Source organism: Condylostylus longicornis, unplaced genomic scaffold (genome assembly GCF_029603195.1).
Source record: "Condylostylus longicornis isolate FDR11 unplaced genomic scaffold, ASM2960319v2 ptg000004l, whole genome shotgun sequence".
Taxonomy (NCBI): Eukaryota; Metazoa; Arthropoda; class Insecta; order Diptera; family Dolichopodidae; genus Condylostylus; species Condylostylus longicornis.
The window spans coordinates 23,187,255-23,207,936 of NW_026577973.1; the positions used below are offsets into that span (position 1 = coordinate 23,187,255).

Here is a 20,682-nt window from a genome sequence, read left to right on the forward strand (position 1 = left end):
TCGCTACCGTTTTATAATTCTATTCGTTTCTGTGACTGTGTGTTGGTGCAACAACAACAAAAATAAAAAGCTATTCTCATAATATTAACGAATTTTTTTAAACTTGTATTTTCTTTCTTTTTTTATTATTGTTTTTTTCTTAACGTACTCATTTTTTCATTCATTTCGCTTGCTATTTGCTATTGGATAATATTCGTGAATTAAAACTCTATAGTTTTATAAAGTTGATACAATGTCTAATGGATTGTCAGTTTTGTGTTAGCTAGATTAGTATTCGGTTGTTAGATTTAAATATATTTGAGAAAAAAAATATTTTTTTTATTGCAGAAATTTTGTATGCTACAAGGATTAAAGCTCACTTTGTTCTATATCAAAGGAATACCTAAATACATACATTTTGATTAAGGATTAAAACGAATAGAGTAAAAGGTATGAAATGAGATTTATTTTTGTGTTTAAATTTTTTTATATTAAATTTTGTGATTTTAATAGAAAAACTCAAGTGATTTTAAAATTTTATAAATAATTATTTAAAAAAAATTGAGAAAACAAAATTAATGAAGGAAATAATTTTCAATGTAGTCAAATAGGACTAAAAGGATTTAAAAAAATTTAGAACTCCTTGAATAAACTATTGTGAATATAAAAAATAATTTAGAATAGAAAATACTTTTTTTTAATGAATTTTATTATTAAATAATTTTTTGTGAAAATAAGTGGAAATGTGCAGAAAAAATTTTAATTTAAAAAATATGCAAATTCGAAAGTTTTAATGTGATTTGACTTTGAGTGTATATTAAATGAAAATAATTCGTAAATAAAAGTGTGAATTACAATACAATTTGCGCTTTTTGCAAAAAATTTTTTTTAAAATTTATTTAAATTATTTTCTACCATTTTTAAAAATTAAATTTTCAACAATTTTTCTTTAAAACACACATTGACAATTTGAAATTTCATTATGTGTTTTTCGTTTTCTATCACATATTAAGTGTTATTCTCTCTAACATTCATGTTATTCAAACAATTTTCTTGTAGTCATAATGTTGTTATATAACGTGTAATAATACTCTCTCAAAATTAAAAAGTTACGATATTTTTTCAGAAATGATTTTTATTTAAAATCTTTATATTAAAATTTTTTTTTATTAATTTATTCAATTTTTTTAGTTAATGTTTCTAGGTGTATTTCTGTATATTAAACATTAAATTTTTGTATTCTTATTAAAGATAAGCAAAAGCTTGTTTTCAAAAATTGATTTTTTGATTTTCTTAATATATAAAATCTTATTTAAGAATAAATTAGACCAAAAATATTTTAATATTATATTCCATATAACATTGTAGTTAAAAAGCGCAGCACATTAATTTCTGTAATTTTGATTTTTGAATTAGAACTCTTGAGAAATGAAAATTCTGGATATCGTGTTTTGCGAATACAAATACAATATTCGTGTATTGATGTGTATTTGATTAGAGTAATAAACATAAATGTTGTATAACATTTGTTTTCACAAATATAAATGAATACATCCGGCCCTTTACAAGCCACACTTATGTACGTAAATGAGGCAGTAGAAATAAAAAACGACTTCATTTAAGTTTTTTTAATGTGATTATAAGGGAAAAATCAGATATAAGCAATGAAAAATGTGCATTTAAACATTTAATGTGTTTAAAAGCGATTTTATACGTAATTCATTGCGTTATTTTAAAATTTACAATAAGCATACTTGAGGGTCATTAGAATATGCAGTTACACACATGTATTAATTATTAATGTTCAACTTAACACAAGCGGATGGAAATAGGCAGTTAAATTAATATTATATTAATCTCTAATTTGGTCACTTACCATTTTAACCCGAACGTTTGGTCACATAATTTGCTGTGAAAATTGAAAACATGCAGTCATTTGACTTATTTTTAGTGGTTCTTTTGAAATGTTATTTGAATTTATTTTAAAATGGAAATTTAGTTTGTACAGCCTACAAAAATTTTAAATCAATTTACTTATTTTAGTATATTACTATGTCTCTTTATTTGCCCTATGTATATATCAGACATCCATTGCTTGAATCAAGCATTATACCATACTCGATTACCTTTTTAAACATTCCGAATATAAGAATATGAAATTAGAACACAATCATCTGCATTTTTATTTTATACTATCGCGGAGGTCAATGTTTTCTTCAAATGTTTTTTATTTTTGATAAAATTACTTCAAGAAGATGGCGCACTATTAATTCAACGCATAAATAGTATAACTTTTTGATATGATGCATACATAGGTTGGAAAAAGCAAATATTTTAGAATTCTAAATGAATTATGAAGTACTTGACCTAATTCTAAAAAATTATGATGCATAAATTTAACAAAAATCCATACATCGTACTCTGTACTTAACTTTTTTGTAAATCAATAATCAAATAAATCGTGATTAACAAATATAAAAAGGCAAAAAAAAAATTGAATTAATTATTATTTTTTATACTAAGAAAAATTGTTCCCATGACGACACCGCAATTTTATATTCGGCAACATTTTTTATATTCCGCAAATAACATTTACTTTATTTTTTCTTGTACACAACATACAAAAGTTAATAAATTTTATATTGTGCGTTATTGTGGTGCTCTGGTATAAGAAATTGCTGGTCATTCAAATTTAGCATAAATTTTTCTTTATATAAAATTTAACATTAAAATTTTTGTTTATAAAATCAGTTTAAGTTTGAGTGTTATAGCAATATTTTGTTAAATTGTGTACACAATATTATATTTGTAGGTACTCACATATACATACATATACTTAAATATTCAGTAATATTTCCTTTTAAAAGATTTTTTTTATTTAAAATTTACATAATAATAGTTTTAATTTTAAAAAATATTTAATAAAGTATTTTTCACTATTGTTGCACGAATATGAAAATAGGCCGCTTTTTTTCATATTTTATGGTTAAATCAATATTTAGATACAGATATTTACAGTAATAATATACATATGAGTATGCCTATATGTACTAAAGGCATGCATAAGGTTTTCTTCATGACGTAATTAGTGATTTTATTTACCTATAATTCTGTGATTTTATTTATGTGTAAACAGTCTAAGAAACAGTTTATGGTTTTTATGCTAGAGATTTAAAATTTAGGCAAGAAAAGTTTAAAATCGATTTATTACTTCAATTTTTTACTAGATATGTATATAAGCTCTAAATAATGAATTTATTGTGTCCGGAAATATTACGTATAATTAATTATAATAATTTTTATTTATTTTGATTTCATAATAAAATAATCATGAAAAAATTGTAATTAAGTTCGGAAGAGCATTCGATATACAAGTTTTTATCACAACAAGTTTGCAAAAACAAGCTACAAACAGAGACCGAGAAAAAAAGGCGGAAAGAAGAAAATATTTCGTAAATACAATGTATATATTTTTGTTAAAGAAAAGTGTCAAGTTCATCAAATAAAAGTCAGCTGTTTGCCAAATTATGTATTGTTAATGTCAATATTTTTAAAACAAATCAGTGAATAAAGCAAAAATGCTAATAAGAAATTTTGAGGAAATGCTAATATGTAGTGTAGTAAATCTTGCTCAATGTTACTATTATAATTATACATGTATATGCAAATGCATACGTACAAACATACGTACCTATATACAAAAACCTTTAACGTAAAATTTTTAATTTCGACTATTTTTCTTAAATTAAAATATAAGAAGTGAAAAGAAAACTTCCTTTTATTCGGAAATCGGAATAAAATACTTTTTTATTTTTCGCTAATATATTTCGTGCGCTACATACGCACTTTATCAAAGCTGATTTTCTTCTCATCTTTGAGAAATCAGCTTTGATAAAGTGCGTATGTAGCGCACGAAATTATTAGCGAAAAGTAAAAAAGTATTTTATTCCGAATAAAAGGAAGTTTTCTTTTCATACCAATAATAAAAAAAAAAAAAAAATTGTATTTCGGAAAAATTATCAACCATTGAAAAAAATTTTTTAAATATAAGAAGTGATTTTAAAAATAACTTGTCAGAAAATACCTGCCATAAATTGGAATTAAAATATTTAAGTATTTTATTAGCACTTTATAATAATTTAATTAATTCAAGATTTTCTACTTGAAATGAATATTTATTTACAAATTATAAAGATTTTATTGAATCTAAAATTGGTCAACTAAAAAGCATTATAGTATTTTGAGATAGACTAAGTACAAAGCGTTATATATAATTTTTTTTAAGTATATACTAACTATTAAGTATATAATATTAAGTATGTATATTCCAAAATTAGTTCATTCCAAAAATTACAAATTTAACGTAAGTACACATTGGCATACATGGACGCAATATACTATTATATGTTTCTTCGTTTATATACTCATAAATCATATATTACGTATGTATGTACATAAATATATCTGCAAAGTAATTTAATATGTAATTCTATGACTATGGCATTCGAAAAAGTGTAATTAATTTTTTGACGAAATACAATAAATAGTTTATAAAACACAATTTTAAGCTTATATTGTGTACCTTTTACAAAAATATTTACAATCAAGCCCATTTTGAATAGAAAATTTTCTAGATACATTATTATTTACCAATTTTTAAAAGCATTCATCTCATAATAAATTCTTTTAAAACACAGTATATAAAATGTTCTAATTTCTTACTAATATTTAATAAAGTATATACATATGTGTATTTATATTTAGTTTATATGGAGCTATACTTACAGTTGCGTACACTTTTTCTTGCTTTTCAAAGAACCAGGTCTACAAATACGTGTTCGGCTAACAAAAGTATTAAAAATCGATTAAAATTTATAATTTTTAAAAATTACTGTTTACATAAAAATAACTGTTCATTTAAATAAAACAAAATATTTCTGAAAATCTACAATAAAATTAAATTGCATCTTTAGACATTAGATTCGTAGATTGGCAGGGGTCAACCTCAGAACAGATCATTGCAGTTCTAAAAACTAATTGTAACATCCCATCACTTATAAAGCGTCAGCTAGGTTTTCATTACAGATTCGTCCAAGTGCCATAAATTGCAATTTTTAAATACTTTGAGTAATTTTATTCTTACAAGTAAAATTAATTTTTGCCCTACTTTTTACAACTTATTTCAAATTTTTTAGAAAATCTTCTTTGTAATATGGCATTTGTAATAATATTACGTGCGCTGCACTGCGATAGATGACACTCTTAAATTCTTAAATAAAAATACATTCATCGTTCGTAATCATAATCAAAAAACATTATTATCAGTGTCATATGGTCACAACAACCATTGTCACCTTTCAAATTTTTATTTAATTTGGGTATTTTTTAGTTTTTCATTTTGTTATAATAATTTTTATTATCTTGCCATTGTTTATGACATTTTGACCATCTTCACTCATTTTTGTCAATGTTAGTATTTACGTACATACGTAGGTACGTAACAATATATTTGTAATATCCGTATGTCATTTTGATTTTGTTTTCCTTTAATTTTCTACTGTTTTACTAATAATGTAGCTACAATAGTATTTACTCTCATTGTCACTAAAATTTAGAATTGTAGCAATATACGAGTATTATGTTATATGTATAAAAATGTTATTTTAGAGATGTTTATAGGTTAAGTATAATATAATTAAAACAAATATTTGAAAAAAAAAATTATGCAAGTTGAATAGGTTCTATTACAAAATATGTTAGTATATTTGTAAGCCAAACAAAATTAAAAAAATAAAGGCCACACTCTAAAATTTTTATAATTTTTATTTCTGTAAACAAATTATTTTAATTGAAGCGTTTAGACTTACTTTAAATAAATAATTTGAATGCATTAAAAATAAATTTTTAGTTTTCTGTATGAATAACATGACAAATTTAAAATTATTTACGTGATTTGGTCAAATTTAAATGATTTAATTCGCGTTTTAATTATGCTGTAATTGAAGTGAGGTACCACAAAAATAAAAACAAAAAAAACATTAGTCACTTTTACTTTAGTTTTTTAATTACATATTTTAGTGTTTTAAGAATTTGATTTATTTGCATTAAAATACTTAACTAATTTTACTTTAAAAATAACCTTTAGTTTTAGGTCAAAAAAGAAAAGTTCGGCAATGACCTTTAAAAAAATATTTAAGAAATTAAAAACACACAAAAAAACTGTTTTATGTTCTTTTTTAATTTAAACAAATTTGTATGTGCGTAAAATTTTAGTACCGCTATACATTTTAACCATTTCATTATTTTTTTTATTGTGTGTTTCGGTATTTTGAACATATTTTCTATACCAGTTTAATGGACCAATAGTTGGATAGAAAATTTAATTATTTTTTAGTTATGTTTTATATATTTAAAAATTTAAATTTGACTTTCATTGATCAATGACTTGTCATTCATAAGATATTTTCAATAAACTTAATTATACATATACGTATATACGTACGTAAGTGCATGAATATATTTTTAAGATAATTTAAATTAAATGAATGTCATTGACGCGATTAACAACGATTTTTAATGATTTTCTATAATATTATAAAAGGTGATATAAAATGTTAAAGTGTTAAGATTATAAAAAAAAATAGAGCATTAATTACCTTCTTATGTAAAATGTACGGGTATACCTTACTTAAAATTTTTCTATAATCATAATTGAAAAATTAATAATGTGTCCATCATATATTTACATACTATTTACTATAAAAGTTCGCCGTTGATGTGACGTAAATGATAATTAAAATTTATGCTCATATTTGACAAACTGACTCGGGACTCGATTAATCTCTAATGGACATTTTGTTTTCAAAATACTATTTATTCCAGTTTTACCTTAAATTAAGACTATGATTATTAAGTCATTAAAACAATTGCAAGTATTGGGACAAATTAGTCTTACAGTTTTCATAATATTCTGAAAAGTTAAAGTTGTTTATAAACGATATTAAAAGATCTAAATTGATTTAAAAAATAATCGATTTTTCATAGCCGATTTTTTGGATAATGCGGGCTCATGTATTTCCGAGTACAGAATTATGCTTGGAAAATTTATTTTTTTAAATTTCAAATATATTTTTATATACAAATGGTTACCTTACACATATAAAATCTGCATGGAAATTTGTACCGTTTTTAATATTCCATTTCAAATTTCAGGTTTTTCATGCTTTTTCGAATATTCAAAATAAAAAAATCGATGTATAAATTTTTCTTTTCCAAAATAGCGAAAGTAATCTTAGTCATGCATAATCATGGAAAAATTTTTACGATTGGTTAAAGTCTTGCTAGTACGCACTTTTCACATTAGAAAGAAAATTGTAAGGTTTCGTTTTTTTTTCAATAAAGGGAAATTTTTTCTTTTTTTTTATATATGGCATTTCCTTTAAAATTATAATGTATTTATAAATATGTAATCAATTGGAAATTTTGATTAGATTAAGCCACAAGGCGTATATTTGTAATAAAATTTATAATTTACTCAAATATTTTTCAACACATTTCTAGTTTTTCATAAATTAAAATACATGAAGTGTATAAGCACGTTTATATAACTATTATTGGCGAATAAGCATTAATTTAAATAATTCTCACTAAAGTTTAATGGAACTTATAGTACCAAAGAAATTTGGAGCCGGAAATTCGTTGAAACTTTCAGAGTATAAGAATAACAAAGAAAGTTTTGTTCTAGTTAAATTAAATAAGTAGTTACGAATATATCTTATAAACTGTTAAAATTTGAGATATATTAGAGTAAGTCAAAATTATTTCGAAAATTAGCAAAAAATCAGTTCGCATAACTTAATTATTTAATAAGGGGTAATTGAAAAGTTTAATATTTTTTCATAGTTTTTACAACAGAAGAGGTAATTTCTGAGCTTTTTACATTTACAGAATTTCCAAATTGTTTCTTGATTGTGACTTAAAGAGGAGGACACCCTTGTTTGCTCAGATTCTGCCGAAACAATGACAATAAAGCCACACATATTTTTGTGGCTGCCAAAATCAGTTTTGCCTTTATTCTTTGAGGGATATCTCCAAGTATTTATTTGGAACCAGGGTAGTATAAGAGGAAATATGGGTGGGGGAAGGGGTTACAATAAGCCACAGCTGACTGTGGTAGTAGATACGGAAGATGAAGGGACTGAAGATATGGAAAAATTTTACTCTTGAGAGAAAATACGTTCGCTCGTATTTCGTCTTTTTATAAAAAAATTCATCTTTTTATGTTTATAGCAATAATAATATGGAGACGTTTTGTAAATAGACGGACAAGCCGAGTAAAACTAATAGCTATATTTTTCTAACAATCGTCAAAAATTAAAGTATAAAATCTCAAATTTTGGATTCTTGAAATGAAAACAAACATTTTAATAAACATAAATTTTAGATATTAAAATATAAAAGATTGAAATTTTTCATATATATATATATACATACACAGTCGGACCCGGCCCGTATGTTTAATGTGATATAATTTTATAGGTAGCACTAAGATTTTGGTTTTCTCTAACACATTTTTATTTAATTTAGACCACAATAATTCTAATATTACAGATGTCTTAATTTATATTTTTAATAGGATTACAACAAAAACCGGACATAAACAACGAAAATTGTTAGGTGCGTATTTAAGTGAGGTTCTACCTTATTTAAAAATTTACACAATTTTTTGATTTTTAAACGATATGCTTTATTTTACCTTTTTTAGCGACTTGTACTTGAAATAGATGCACATATACTTTTTTATTATTGCTCTGGCTCTGAAAATATTTCTCGCCGCTCCAATATATTTGCACATGTAATAATTCCGCCATAGTACAAATTAGTAAATGGAATACTACTTTATGTTTTCAATACAAAAATTACTATTTTGTTAAGTTGATGGTAAAGGTATCGCGGTCATGGATTAGCATCGAAAAAAATATCAAAATAAATTAGTGTCATATATGTATGTATGTACATGTATTTGAGATAAAACGTGAATTTCTATAGATATACAATTAAAACAATTGATTATTATTGAATATTTTGGAAACTGTTCTGTACATAAGCATCTATATAATATACTTAATAATATCGTTCTCTATTTTCTACAATAGAGTTACATGAAAATTGTACTCGTATATAGAAATTTTATACTTTTACTTTTCAAAATTATAAAACAAAATTATTTTTCTATTTAAGTATTTTTGTTTTAATTCGTGTTTTGAATTAATTTCAGATATGAATGCTAAACTTTATTCAAATATTGTACATAAACGCTTATATATATTTATAGTATACTCGTGCCAGAATATGTATGTATATGTATGTAGGTATGTTTATGTATGCAAATTATTTGTACCATAATAATTCAAAATTCTAAAGATATTACGAAATGAGTAATTTTAAATTTTATTGTAATATTCTGAATGAAATTAGTTTTATCCATTATAGCTATGTTGATAATCATTTTATCTTTAAGCCATTCTTAATATAAATGTCTAGGTACTTTGATTAGAAAAACTATGGAAAAAAAAAATAGCTCAAGCTCAATATTTCAAATGTTTCAACCTTTACAAATTTTAATTACAAGTTTTAGTATTTGAGTATGTACTTGCCAGCCTTTTGATTCACATTATTTTATTCTCGCATAAAGTGCAAAAATTATCACAATGGAATTCTCATAATTATAGAATCATAATTTGAAAAACCAAAAAAGCATAATAATAATGAGAAGTTATTGCATAAATTTTATTGTGAACAATATAAATTTTAGCACTTAAAATAAAGTTAATTCATATACAAACACAATTTTCATATTTGCATATAAGATAGAACACCATTGAACTCCTCTTGCCTTCCGCCTCACCATAATCACAATTTGTTAGAATATTCTTTTTAATGTTGAACTCATATACTTTTAATTATACCAACTGCTTATATTTTTAATTATAATTATAAAGATTATAATGCGGAAAGTTTCCAACTATAAAAAAACATGAACTATGTAATTGAATGCATCATGTTTTATTCATTATGTTTTATAAGTAGCATAAAATTTTAACAATATTAAATAATTTTTAAAATCTATTAAAGCTTGAGTCAATATAAAACCACATAATATTATATAAATAATTTTATTTTCTAAAAAAAAAAGTAGTTAGAACATCAATTATTATTACACATACAAGTCATAATTATATATTACAAGTTTTACTAGTAAGCATAAGTCACTTTGAAATACGAGATTGCTCAGTTTTAAACTCAATCTATTTTCTTTTCGTCTATTTAATTAAACCCTTTCTATTTCATTACAATTTTCTATTTCATTACAATACAATGGTAATTCTTAAATTACATGCGTGTGAACTTACTTTCATTAACTGCAATGCTACATTACAAATGACAGACAAATTTTTACTAAACTCTTAAAAGTTACGTAATTGAATTTATGAGAAAATTCTTCAGCTTTGTTGACAAGTGCAATAAAATTTATTACGTCAACCATTGATGCAAAAGCCGTCTTGTAATAACAGCTTTTGGTCACCTTTACACTTTGTAAATTACAGAAATCACAAACCACTTTTCGAAAATTTCTTTTAATAATTTTCTTTTATTTTTATTTTTTATTGTCACCACTAGCAGTTTTTCATTAATTTTATAAGATATTGGAAAAATTTCGATTTTAAAAGTTAACCTATCAAATTCGGTTTGAACTAACAACCTATTTATGTAAGTTGTAATTCCATTTAAAAATTCATATACAATTAAATTGAATTTCTGGCATCATTACTAGACTACTTGTAGAATAATATAAAAATATTCTAAAAGACTCTGCAACTTTATGGTACACAAATTTTTTCTATCATAACTTTTTTTTAAGTCTTATTGCAATAACCTTGTTCTTTCTTTAAGTATAATATTATATACATATTTAATACAAATATACACAGGTATACGTATATGTAAGGTGTATGTTTAATGTAATACAAGGTGATGCAATTTATAATGCAAATATACAAAGTTATTCAGCATTAATGCTTCAACATATAACCTTCAAGACATAAAGAACATTTAAAATATTTCGTTGTTACCATATTGTGTTTAATCTCAAAGGTCTTCTGGAAAAGAGGGACTTTCATAAATTTTTTTATATAATTGTCATAGCCCAAGTACTTTTGCTTATAACTTCTGAAAAAGTTAGAAACAGCTTCAAACAAAAAGTTTTTCGAACAACTATCAGAGTAATCTTTCAGATTTGATTCATAGTTTTAAACAAAAATTTTACCCATTTTTTATGCCTTAAATGGTATCTGTTAAGCCATTTACTCGTATTACTGAATCATCCAGTATAAATGCAACATCAAGCACATAATAAGAATAACAAGAATTGATAACATTCACCAAATATCTTTATACCATCTATTAAAAAGAACACGCCACTTACAGCATACATACATGCATGCTATAATGCTTTGGCATCATCTTAAAATGGTTTCAATGTTGTCTATGAAATCCTTGAACTGAGAGATTTATTTTGTTTTTTTATTTTGTATTCTGGTTTTTGTTTTGCTAAATATGAATATACAAACATATTTACACTTAATATTTATTATTGTATATTCTTAAAAAAATTTAATTAGTAAATTATATTCAGATAGAAAAAAAAATGCTGAGAATTGCACTTGTTGCATTTTATGTTTTTCTTTTTCTCTTGATGCATTTTCGTTGTTATTTTCTTGTGTTGCAAATTTTCAAATCTTTGGTCCATTAAAAATAAAAATGGTAAATAAATTTATTTAAAACAAACCGAAAAATTACTTCTAAGGTGAATTAAAGAAGTCTACCTTGACTTAGGAGAGAGAGAGAGAGAACAAAAATATTGAAGAAAAAAAATAAATTCAATTATAAATTTTAAAATCTTCATGCAATTGTGTTTGTGCAAAGCTCAAGTATGGTTTAAATAAAAAATGGCAATTCAAGTGCTTCATTTCAAGTATAGAATCGCAACATTTTCAAATTATTATAGATTTTTTTATATTTCTTTTTTATTCTAAAACTTAAAAACTGCAATTCTTATTTTACATTGAAAGTCATTTTAATATTGACAATGCTATGCAATAATTTTCACGTGTCAAAGAAATTTTTAATTTTGCGTGTCTTTTACTCAATATTGAAAATATGTATGTGCCGCACCTTGAGAATAATACCGCAATATTTGAAATTTAAATAGTTTTGAGTACTTTTATAACAAAAGTTTGGAGGTTAATTAAGTATCGTTTTCGACGAAAAGAAAAATATTTCTTTTAAATTCCATAAGTCGCAATACTAAAGGAAAACTTAGAGCAATAACAGTAAATAGCTTTCGTTATTTTACAATTACCTCCTTAAGTCACTCTCAATCAATCTCCTCAAGTCTATCTCAATTTGTTACAGGCGTACAAATCGAATTTACTATGTAAAATCCCGGATAACAGTTGAGCACAAAAGTCCCCTGTATATCACAGGTAAAATTCCTAAGTTTAAAGAAACGGTAAAATGGAAAAAAACAGTATATATCTTACTGTTTCTCCTCTCTAGGAGAAATTAAAATTATTTTACCGTTCTTCTGTTATGTTGGTAATACAATTTTTGGTAATTTGTTTTGACTCGCCGTACTCACGTTACTTATCACGAACGGCGTTAAATTAGATTTAATTTTGAATTTAATAATAGTTTAAATATTGCATTAAAGAAATAAAAATGTAAAAATTCAGAGAAAGATTTTCATTTTGAAAAAATTCTTAAAAGTTGTAGTTTTTTAGACATTGTAATATAGTGTCGATTACGCCAAAATAAAGAGTATAAATTAGCTTATATCGCTATATTGTACTAATGGTGCGATATTTAGTTTATATACTTATAATTATACTTTTATTATACACCCGTATAAAAATATGATAATACTAACATAGATGGAACATTTTAATGGTTTAAGAAAATTGATGTTAGAAGTTGTTATAAAGCCAATAACAAAAATAATGACCACCTTTATTCAACATATAAATCTTAATCAGTGAATATAATATTAAAAGAAAAAAAAAAACGAAAAAAACAAAAATTTATTCTTGAATTGGGCGCAGGGTCGTATACAATTTAATTTGCAAAATTTTCATGTGAATAAAGTATATTTATACCAATATATATTACACGTTATAATGGTATATACAAGACTTGTAAAAATTAAGAAAAATTTTTGAATAATTTTCATTTTTGCGATATGAAATGAAACAAACTTGTATCAAGGTCAACGTACAAACCTGTAACAGATTTAAAATAATTAATTTTTATTCTTTCATTTTATTTAATATAATTTCAATAAAATCTTTGTGTTAAGAGAAAGACTAAATTGCAAATGGATTATTTTCAAAATTTTTCAATATTTCTAACATAATTGGTCTAATTTTTTATGCTATATGTATTTTCATGAATGTAAACAATACTTACATTATTGTTTTAAGTAAATAATCTTTAATGTGATGTTTTGGAGGTGAAAAAATTTTATATAAAAAGGAAAATTTTTGAAAGTTTTGTAAAATTCATGATTTATCTAGGCATATTTTTAAAAATTATTTTTTAATTAAATTTATAACAATAAATTATAGCAGACGCTTATTATAAGCATCGTCTATTATCGAAATTTTAACAGAGTTTCCGGTATAAGAATTTTCAAAAGTACTTATTACAGAATCTAACAAACTAAAATATTTAAAAATAAATTTTTAATCAAAATTAATAAGCGAAACAATTCAAAAATTTAATTGATATATATATTATTATACAATTATTATATTTTACCTTTATATGTCACCCACCTACCCCTCTTAAATTTTTTAGAATTACAATTAATCAAAATTTTACATTTACAATTTCATTTGCTCAAATTACAATTCGACAACTTTGTCCTATTATGAATTAGAATTAAACAAATTTAATAAAAATAATTGCTGGATAAAAACAAGGAAAACAATAAATATTTCTGGCTACTTTATCAAAAAAAAACAGAAACAATACAGAAGCAGAAAGGAAAATGTCGAAAAAAGTTATTTAACAGTGTTAAAATTTTTACATTTTTAAAAATATAAACTTAAGAAGATGACAATTTATCCGAAATTCATGAACAAAAAATTATTTAACTTTTTATTAATCTAAATTTTAAATTGTAATTTAAACAAGAAAAATCAAAACAAATTCATTTAAATTCATAGATTAAATAGATTTTTTTGAACCCTAATGGCATTTTATATACTCTTCGCTTTTTGTTTTATAATAGTATAGGTATAATATAAGAAAATGTCTCAGAAATCTCTCTACGTTGTGCGTGTTATAAATTACTTAACATTACTTTAATTATACCTAAGTTATTTGTTTTAAATTTTATACAAAATCTTAAATTTTTAAATTATAAAAAAATTAGTAATTCTTTGAGAACTTAGAACAATGTATATTCAACATTTTTATAAAACAAAGCATATATTACTTGAAATTTAATAGCTCATTTAAATATTTTAGTTGTGAATCATAACCAATATATATATACATATATATAAGAAATTTATAATATGATTTATTATTGCCAACTTTAATTGTCAATCTTATCAAATTATAAAAATTTAATTATAATTACTCTCACATAACTATAATATTATAAAATCGCAGTTGTAAATTCTAGAAAAATATTAACTTATTTCAAATACATACCTAATAATTACTATATATATATATATATATATACAAATTGTTTTACATACTAATTAAAATTTTATTTCCTCATCTTCATAAATAGAAATATTTTTTTAACAAAAACAAAAATGTGTTAAGAATTTTTTAATTTTAACACTAGAACTTTACCACTTAAATTTATTTTATATTTTAATTTTTTTTTTCTTTTATACTTACATCTAGGTGCTTATTCTTATTTATTATTTCTAGTCTTTGTTCATTTTAAAATGATACTGTGCGCTTCTTATCAAAAAATATATAATATTTTGTGCCTATTTTGGATTAATTAGGAAGTATTACAAGTAGACTATTAAATTCACATTCAATAACGTAAATTAATTTTATAATCAATTTTATATTTTAATTATATGCTTATATAGATAAATTATAATTCAATATTAATGATTGACGTTTTCATTTGAATATGACAAAATCCTTTTACATTAATTTACAAAAAAAAAAATAAGGTTGCTGATGCGTAAGAATAAGAATTTCGGTTTTTTATATTGAATATAAAAAATATGATGTGACATAAATTAATTCCATTATAATCACGCGCCTTAAATTCTTAGGTATATGATGTTATACGAGTATCTTATAATCTTATATATTAATCATACGATATTAAACAAAATAAATCATAAAAATTGCAGAATATAATTTAATATATAATATTAAAATAAAAATTTAATGAATTAAAATTCGTCCCATTCATTTCTATATAAATACAATATAATGAAATACGTGACCAGGTTACTTTACAATAGCGTTAAAGATATAAAATTATTTTGTGAGTGTGATAGAAAAGTTAATGAAGACTTAAATATATCGTTGATTATAAGAAAAGATTTTATTGACGTAAAAATTTATAGGAATATAGAGATTTTTTTTTTATTTTTTGCAACTTTACCAAAAAAGAACACCTTTTAATAAAAATTCACAAAAACATATTCGACATACTTTATGTATTTGAATTTAATATAGCATTGGCTAAATGAATAAGTAATAAGAATGACTCCATTCGTAAGATATTAAAAAAATTTCATATCGCTTCTAAGTATCCAATTAATGGCTTCAGTATACAAATTAACACTATAAATTTTAGAGAAAAATTAATAAGGTTTTTGAAAATTCAATTGATATTTTTTCTCAGTGTGTTAAAATATCGTAAATTTTAATATTTTTAAAATAATTTACTTATATTCTCATCATCATTAAAAATTATAATTTTATTTTTCAGATTTCAAATATACAAAAATTGAATAAAGAAGAAAATTAGCTATATATTATATCCAAAATGTCCAGTTTAGTAGAATCATTACAAATTAGATATGCAAAAATGTCGGAAGGCATAGGTAAGAAGATTAAAATTTCTAATATAACAATTTAACAATTACATGATTCTTTTCTGTTTTCTTTTTTTTTTATACATTTTAGATCCAACAATAGATAATTGGTTATTAATGAAATCACCAACAAATTTATTAATAATAATAGCATTATATTTGGTATTTGTATTAAGAATTGGTCCATCATTTATGGCAAATAGAAAACCATATAATTTACAACCAATAATGGTCGGTTATAATGCATATCAAGTTATATTCAATATATGGATGTTTTTACAAGTAAGTAAATTATATTTAATATTTTAAATTCAAGTATAATATTATTAACAATATGTAAAAAAAAATTTTATTCAATATACGTAAACAGAGTATGTTAAATGTAAATATTACATACCATATATAGTGTGTTAACAATTCATGTAAATTTGTATTGTAAAATTTCTATATGCATATAATTTATTATAACATTACATTATTCATATACACATAACCATGTCAAATAGACAGACTTTTTCATGAGAAAAATTTTCAATTTGTTTTTGTTATTATGTTTCATTTACTACAAGTACTGTGCTAAATTATTCAAATTTTTTATTTTAGTGAAAAAAAGTAAAAATTAAAAAAAGAAAAAAACAATAACAGAATTTTGTTATGTAAATTAAATTACGGTAACATTTGATTATGTTAAAATTGGCAATGACACGTGTTTCATTGTGTGATTACATATACGTTTTTAGTTTTTTTATTGCTTATAATATTATTAATGTTATACAAGTGAGAGAGAAAATGCTGATTTTTTTTTCTTTTATTCTAAGAGAATCTATGAGAATATAATTGCATACATTTGGGAGAATATATTTATTTCACGTTCGACTCCAAGTGAAAATTTTTGTAGTTAACATTTTTAGAATATTGCTAAAATTTTAAAATTTTAAAATTTTTTAAGTTTGTCACTTAAATTTTTTGAAAAAATTTTGTTTTAATTTGTTATAATTCTAGTAATATTACTTTAGTTACTATGATTTTTGTTAATTTCTAATTAATAAAATTAAAATATATAGTAATATGTATAACAGTACCAAAGTAATTGCTGTCAGTTTTGATAATTTTGATTTACTTTCAATTTTGATTTCATCCCTTTATATGAAGTAATTTTATACCTCTGGAACAAAATGCCCATTATATCTGTTTTGACACTGCACATTCAGGAAATTTCAATAAAATTTCAAAACTAATCTAAGTCGGCATCTAAAGTCTTTTCACGTGTATCGAATCGAATCTTCGTAATTGAATTGAATTTAAAATTAAAAAACCAAATTAATGACAAAAAATTTTTATTTGTTTTTATCATAAATTCTTAATGTAAATTATAATTTTTCCGAATAATTATTTTACAAATTATTTTTTTTTTTCTTTTATAGGCTTTCAATGCTGAACGTTCATTTGCACAAATTTTAAGTAATACATGTAAATCAGAAACTGATATTGATAGAGTTGCTCAAGTAACAATGTGGTCTGGTGCATGGTGGTATTTCTTCTCAAAAGTTATTGATCTCTTGGACACAGTTTTCTTTGTATTAAGAAAAAAACAAAATCAAGTGACATTTTTACATGTTTATCATCATACTATTACAGCATTATTTTCATGGTGTTATTTAAAATATTTACCAGGTAATTTTAAAATTAAATGATGTTACAATAAAGTCACAAAATATTTTAACATCTTTCAAATTAGAGTAAATTGTTCAGAAATTCAACTATACTATAATATTCTTATAAATTCTACATTAAATCTAGTTTAACAATATTGTGATCTTTTTTTTTAAAAATTGCTATAAATCATTTTCAACATCGAATATGGTTTAATTTTACAAGTTCGTTCAAACAGATTTCTTGGAAAAAATAGTATATGAAATTATTTTAATTTTCAATGTTGGTGCCTGTTAGGAAAAGTATAGTAGATGAATTTCTTATATCACGTTCTTTAAAGGTCTAAACAAGATGTCGGTATGCGTCATGTTTAAAAATTTTCATAAATTTTTAAGTGAAAATTTTTCGAACTTTAAAATGTAATGATTCCGAAATTAGAAAAAAAAAATGTGTAATGACTTATGAGTGAGTTCTTGTTCTGAGGTGTGCAAGTCATATTCAATTAAGCGACTACCTGACACAGAAACAGAATTATACTTAAAATTTCAATTCAAAAAAAATTGAAAACAATCATTCGAGTCCCTTTAACTCGGAACCTGTTGAGTTGTGAATATTGTCTCCATACAAAAGTTTTACCTAATCATGGAGGTCTATGTATTACTAGCGTGCTTAGATACGGCGTATATTTTTATCGTTCTTAAGAAAACGTAACAATTAAAGCTGCCTGCATTTTAATAATACAATTTTCTTCCATTCTACAATAGATATTCTACAATTTTCTTTTCTAAATGTTTAACTCTTTTATACCAAATGAGAGTAAAATTTCCTGATTGATCTTTAAAAAATTTACAAATTGTTCATTATATTTTTTAACCATTTCATTTTTAAACAAATTTTATTTTTTTTATAAATATTTAATTTCAGGTGAACAAGGTGTTGTTATTGGTCTTCTAAACTCATTCGTACATATTATTATGTATTTCTATTATATGTTAGCGGCAATGGGACCAAAATATCAAAAATATTTATGGTGGAAAAAATATATGACTGTTGTACAATTAATTCAATTCTGTTTAATGTTAACATATTTAACAGCTGTATTTATTATGGACTGTAATTTACCAAGATCTTTAACATATTTCTTTGGTATCAATGTTATCATTTTCTTGTATCTATTCGGAGGATTCTATCGTAATGCATATTCAAAGAAATCAGAAAAAATAAAGAGTGATGAACCTTCCAAAAATAATTTATTAGCAAATGGTGATCAATTGAAACAAATGATAAATGAATGCGATAAAAATAATAACGAAACAACAAAGAAATTCGTTTAAAAGGAGCAAACAAAAAAAAACGAAAATTTCTATGAAAAGTGCAAAATACCTAAGAAAAAAAAGAACATAAATAAAAAAACAAAAAAAAACAATTATAATAAATTTTTTTTTATAGCAAACAATTTTGATTTCATATAAATGTAAGTTTACATTAAATTTAGGGGTAGAAAATAATCAACCAAAATTAATTAGTGAATTGAAATAGTCTAAAATTTTAAAATTATTATATTTTATGTACTTAGAACAGATTTGATTTCGGCTTAATTCTTGTGTACTTAAGAAATTTTTTTTTCTTATCACCTGTTAGATTATGAAAAATTAAAAAAAAAATTCGGATTACAAAGTTCTATTTTTGTTTTAAGGCAATGATTTCAAATGTGTTTGTACAATGCCAAAAGTAAAATTTTGTAAATTTTTAATTAAAAAAATTTTTTTTTGTGAAAGTGCGGAATGCTTATGTTTTAAAAAAAAAATTCAATTTTAAAGATAAATGCCAAATTATTTTGTCTTTAAAATTGTATACCCCTATATCTGTTAATAGAGCAACTGTATTGTCGGCAATATGATTAATTTAGTGTTCTAAATAATGCCCGCTTGCAATAACCGTTAGTTTTACATAATAAATGAGCCAGTGTCACCCAAAATGACAGTTGTTTCCTTTTTTGATTTGCAAAAATATGCAAATTTTCTCAGTAGACTTTTCTTTAATCTGTAAAATTTTTTTATAAGTGCAATTATTTACTGCTACTTAATAAAACTGATGTTAATTTAATAGAAACATACATAAATTTCAGTAAGTACTGTAATTGTTACAAATAACGAAGTCAGCTCAATGCCAAAACTCGCAAATGTGCAAAAATAATTTATCGAATAAACATGATTTAAAATTTTTTTAGTTGTCTTTAAAAATCTGTAACAAATTGTAATATTATGTGAGTGCAAGAGTTATAGTTACACTGAAGTGATATCAAATTTACAGTTTCGGCATAATATATATTTGTCAACTCATTGCTCGGGTATTATTCACAATTTTAAATCAATCAAATTGCCTATAATTAAATTGATATTGAAAATTGCAAATTATTTTACAATGGGGGTGTAAAATTCAAAAAATTCTAGTGAATATTCAGCATTATTATATTTGTATGTGTACCTATAATATTATTTATAGCTGAATTTTGATATTTTTGTTGCATGAGACTGATGAATGAATGTTAAAAAAAAATAAATAAATAAGAAGAAGATGGAAAAAAAATAAATAAATAATGGTTATTTAAAATTAAATTTTTAAATTTTTGGATTTTCGATATTTAAATTTTTATTTTTAAATGTAATGGTGCGTATATAAAAATATTATATAAGTTTTAATAATATAACATATTATATAAAAATAAATATGTGTACATAGGCTATAATAATGTGTATGTATATAAAAAATTTTTAGTTTTTTAAAATTACATTTATTGAAATAGTGGATGTGATGAAATTTTTATTTTAATAATAAATTTCTTTAAAATATTTTAATTATATATAATTAATATAAATTTAAAAATTAAAAAAATAATATCATA

At 22.9% G+C, this 20,682-nt stretch overlaps 1 protein-coding gene across 1 annotated transcript; it reads left to right on the forward strand.

Moving 5' to 3' along the window:
* Positions 1-253: 253 nt before the first annotated feature.
* Positions 254-19,233, forward strand: LOC129614357 (elongation of very long chain fatty acids protein 7). The gene is made up of 5 exons (XM_055528934.1): positions 254-429; positions 16,019-16,133; positions 16,216-16,406; positions 17,549-17,798; positions 18,702-19,233. The coding sequence occupies exons 2-5, from the start codon at positions 16,076-16,078 to the stop codon at positions 19,109-19,111; spliced, it is 909 nt and encodes a 302-aa protein (XP_055384909.1). The 5' UTR covers positions 254-429; positions 16,019-16,075; the 3' UTR covers positions 19,112-19,233.
* The last annotated feature ends 1,449 nt before the right edge of the window (positions 19,234-20,682 follow it).

Bases quoted from the DNA above. Each gene is read 5' to 3' on its own strand.
- LOC129614357 (XM_055528934.1), top strand. From the start codon at position 16,076: ATGTCCAGTTTAGTAGAATCATTACAAATTAGATATGCAAAAATGTCG. The intron at 16,134-16,215 runs GTAAGAAGATTA...TATACATTTTAG, and splicing joins AAAAATGTCGGAAGGCATAG to ATCCAACAATAGATAATTGG. The intron at 17,799-18,701 runs GTAATTTTAAAA...ATTTAATTTCAG, and splicing joins TTATTTAAAATATTTACCAG to GTGAACAAGGTGTTGTTATT.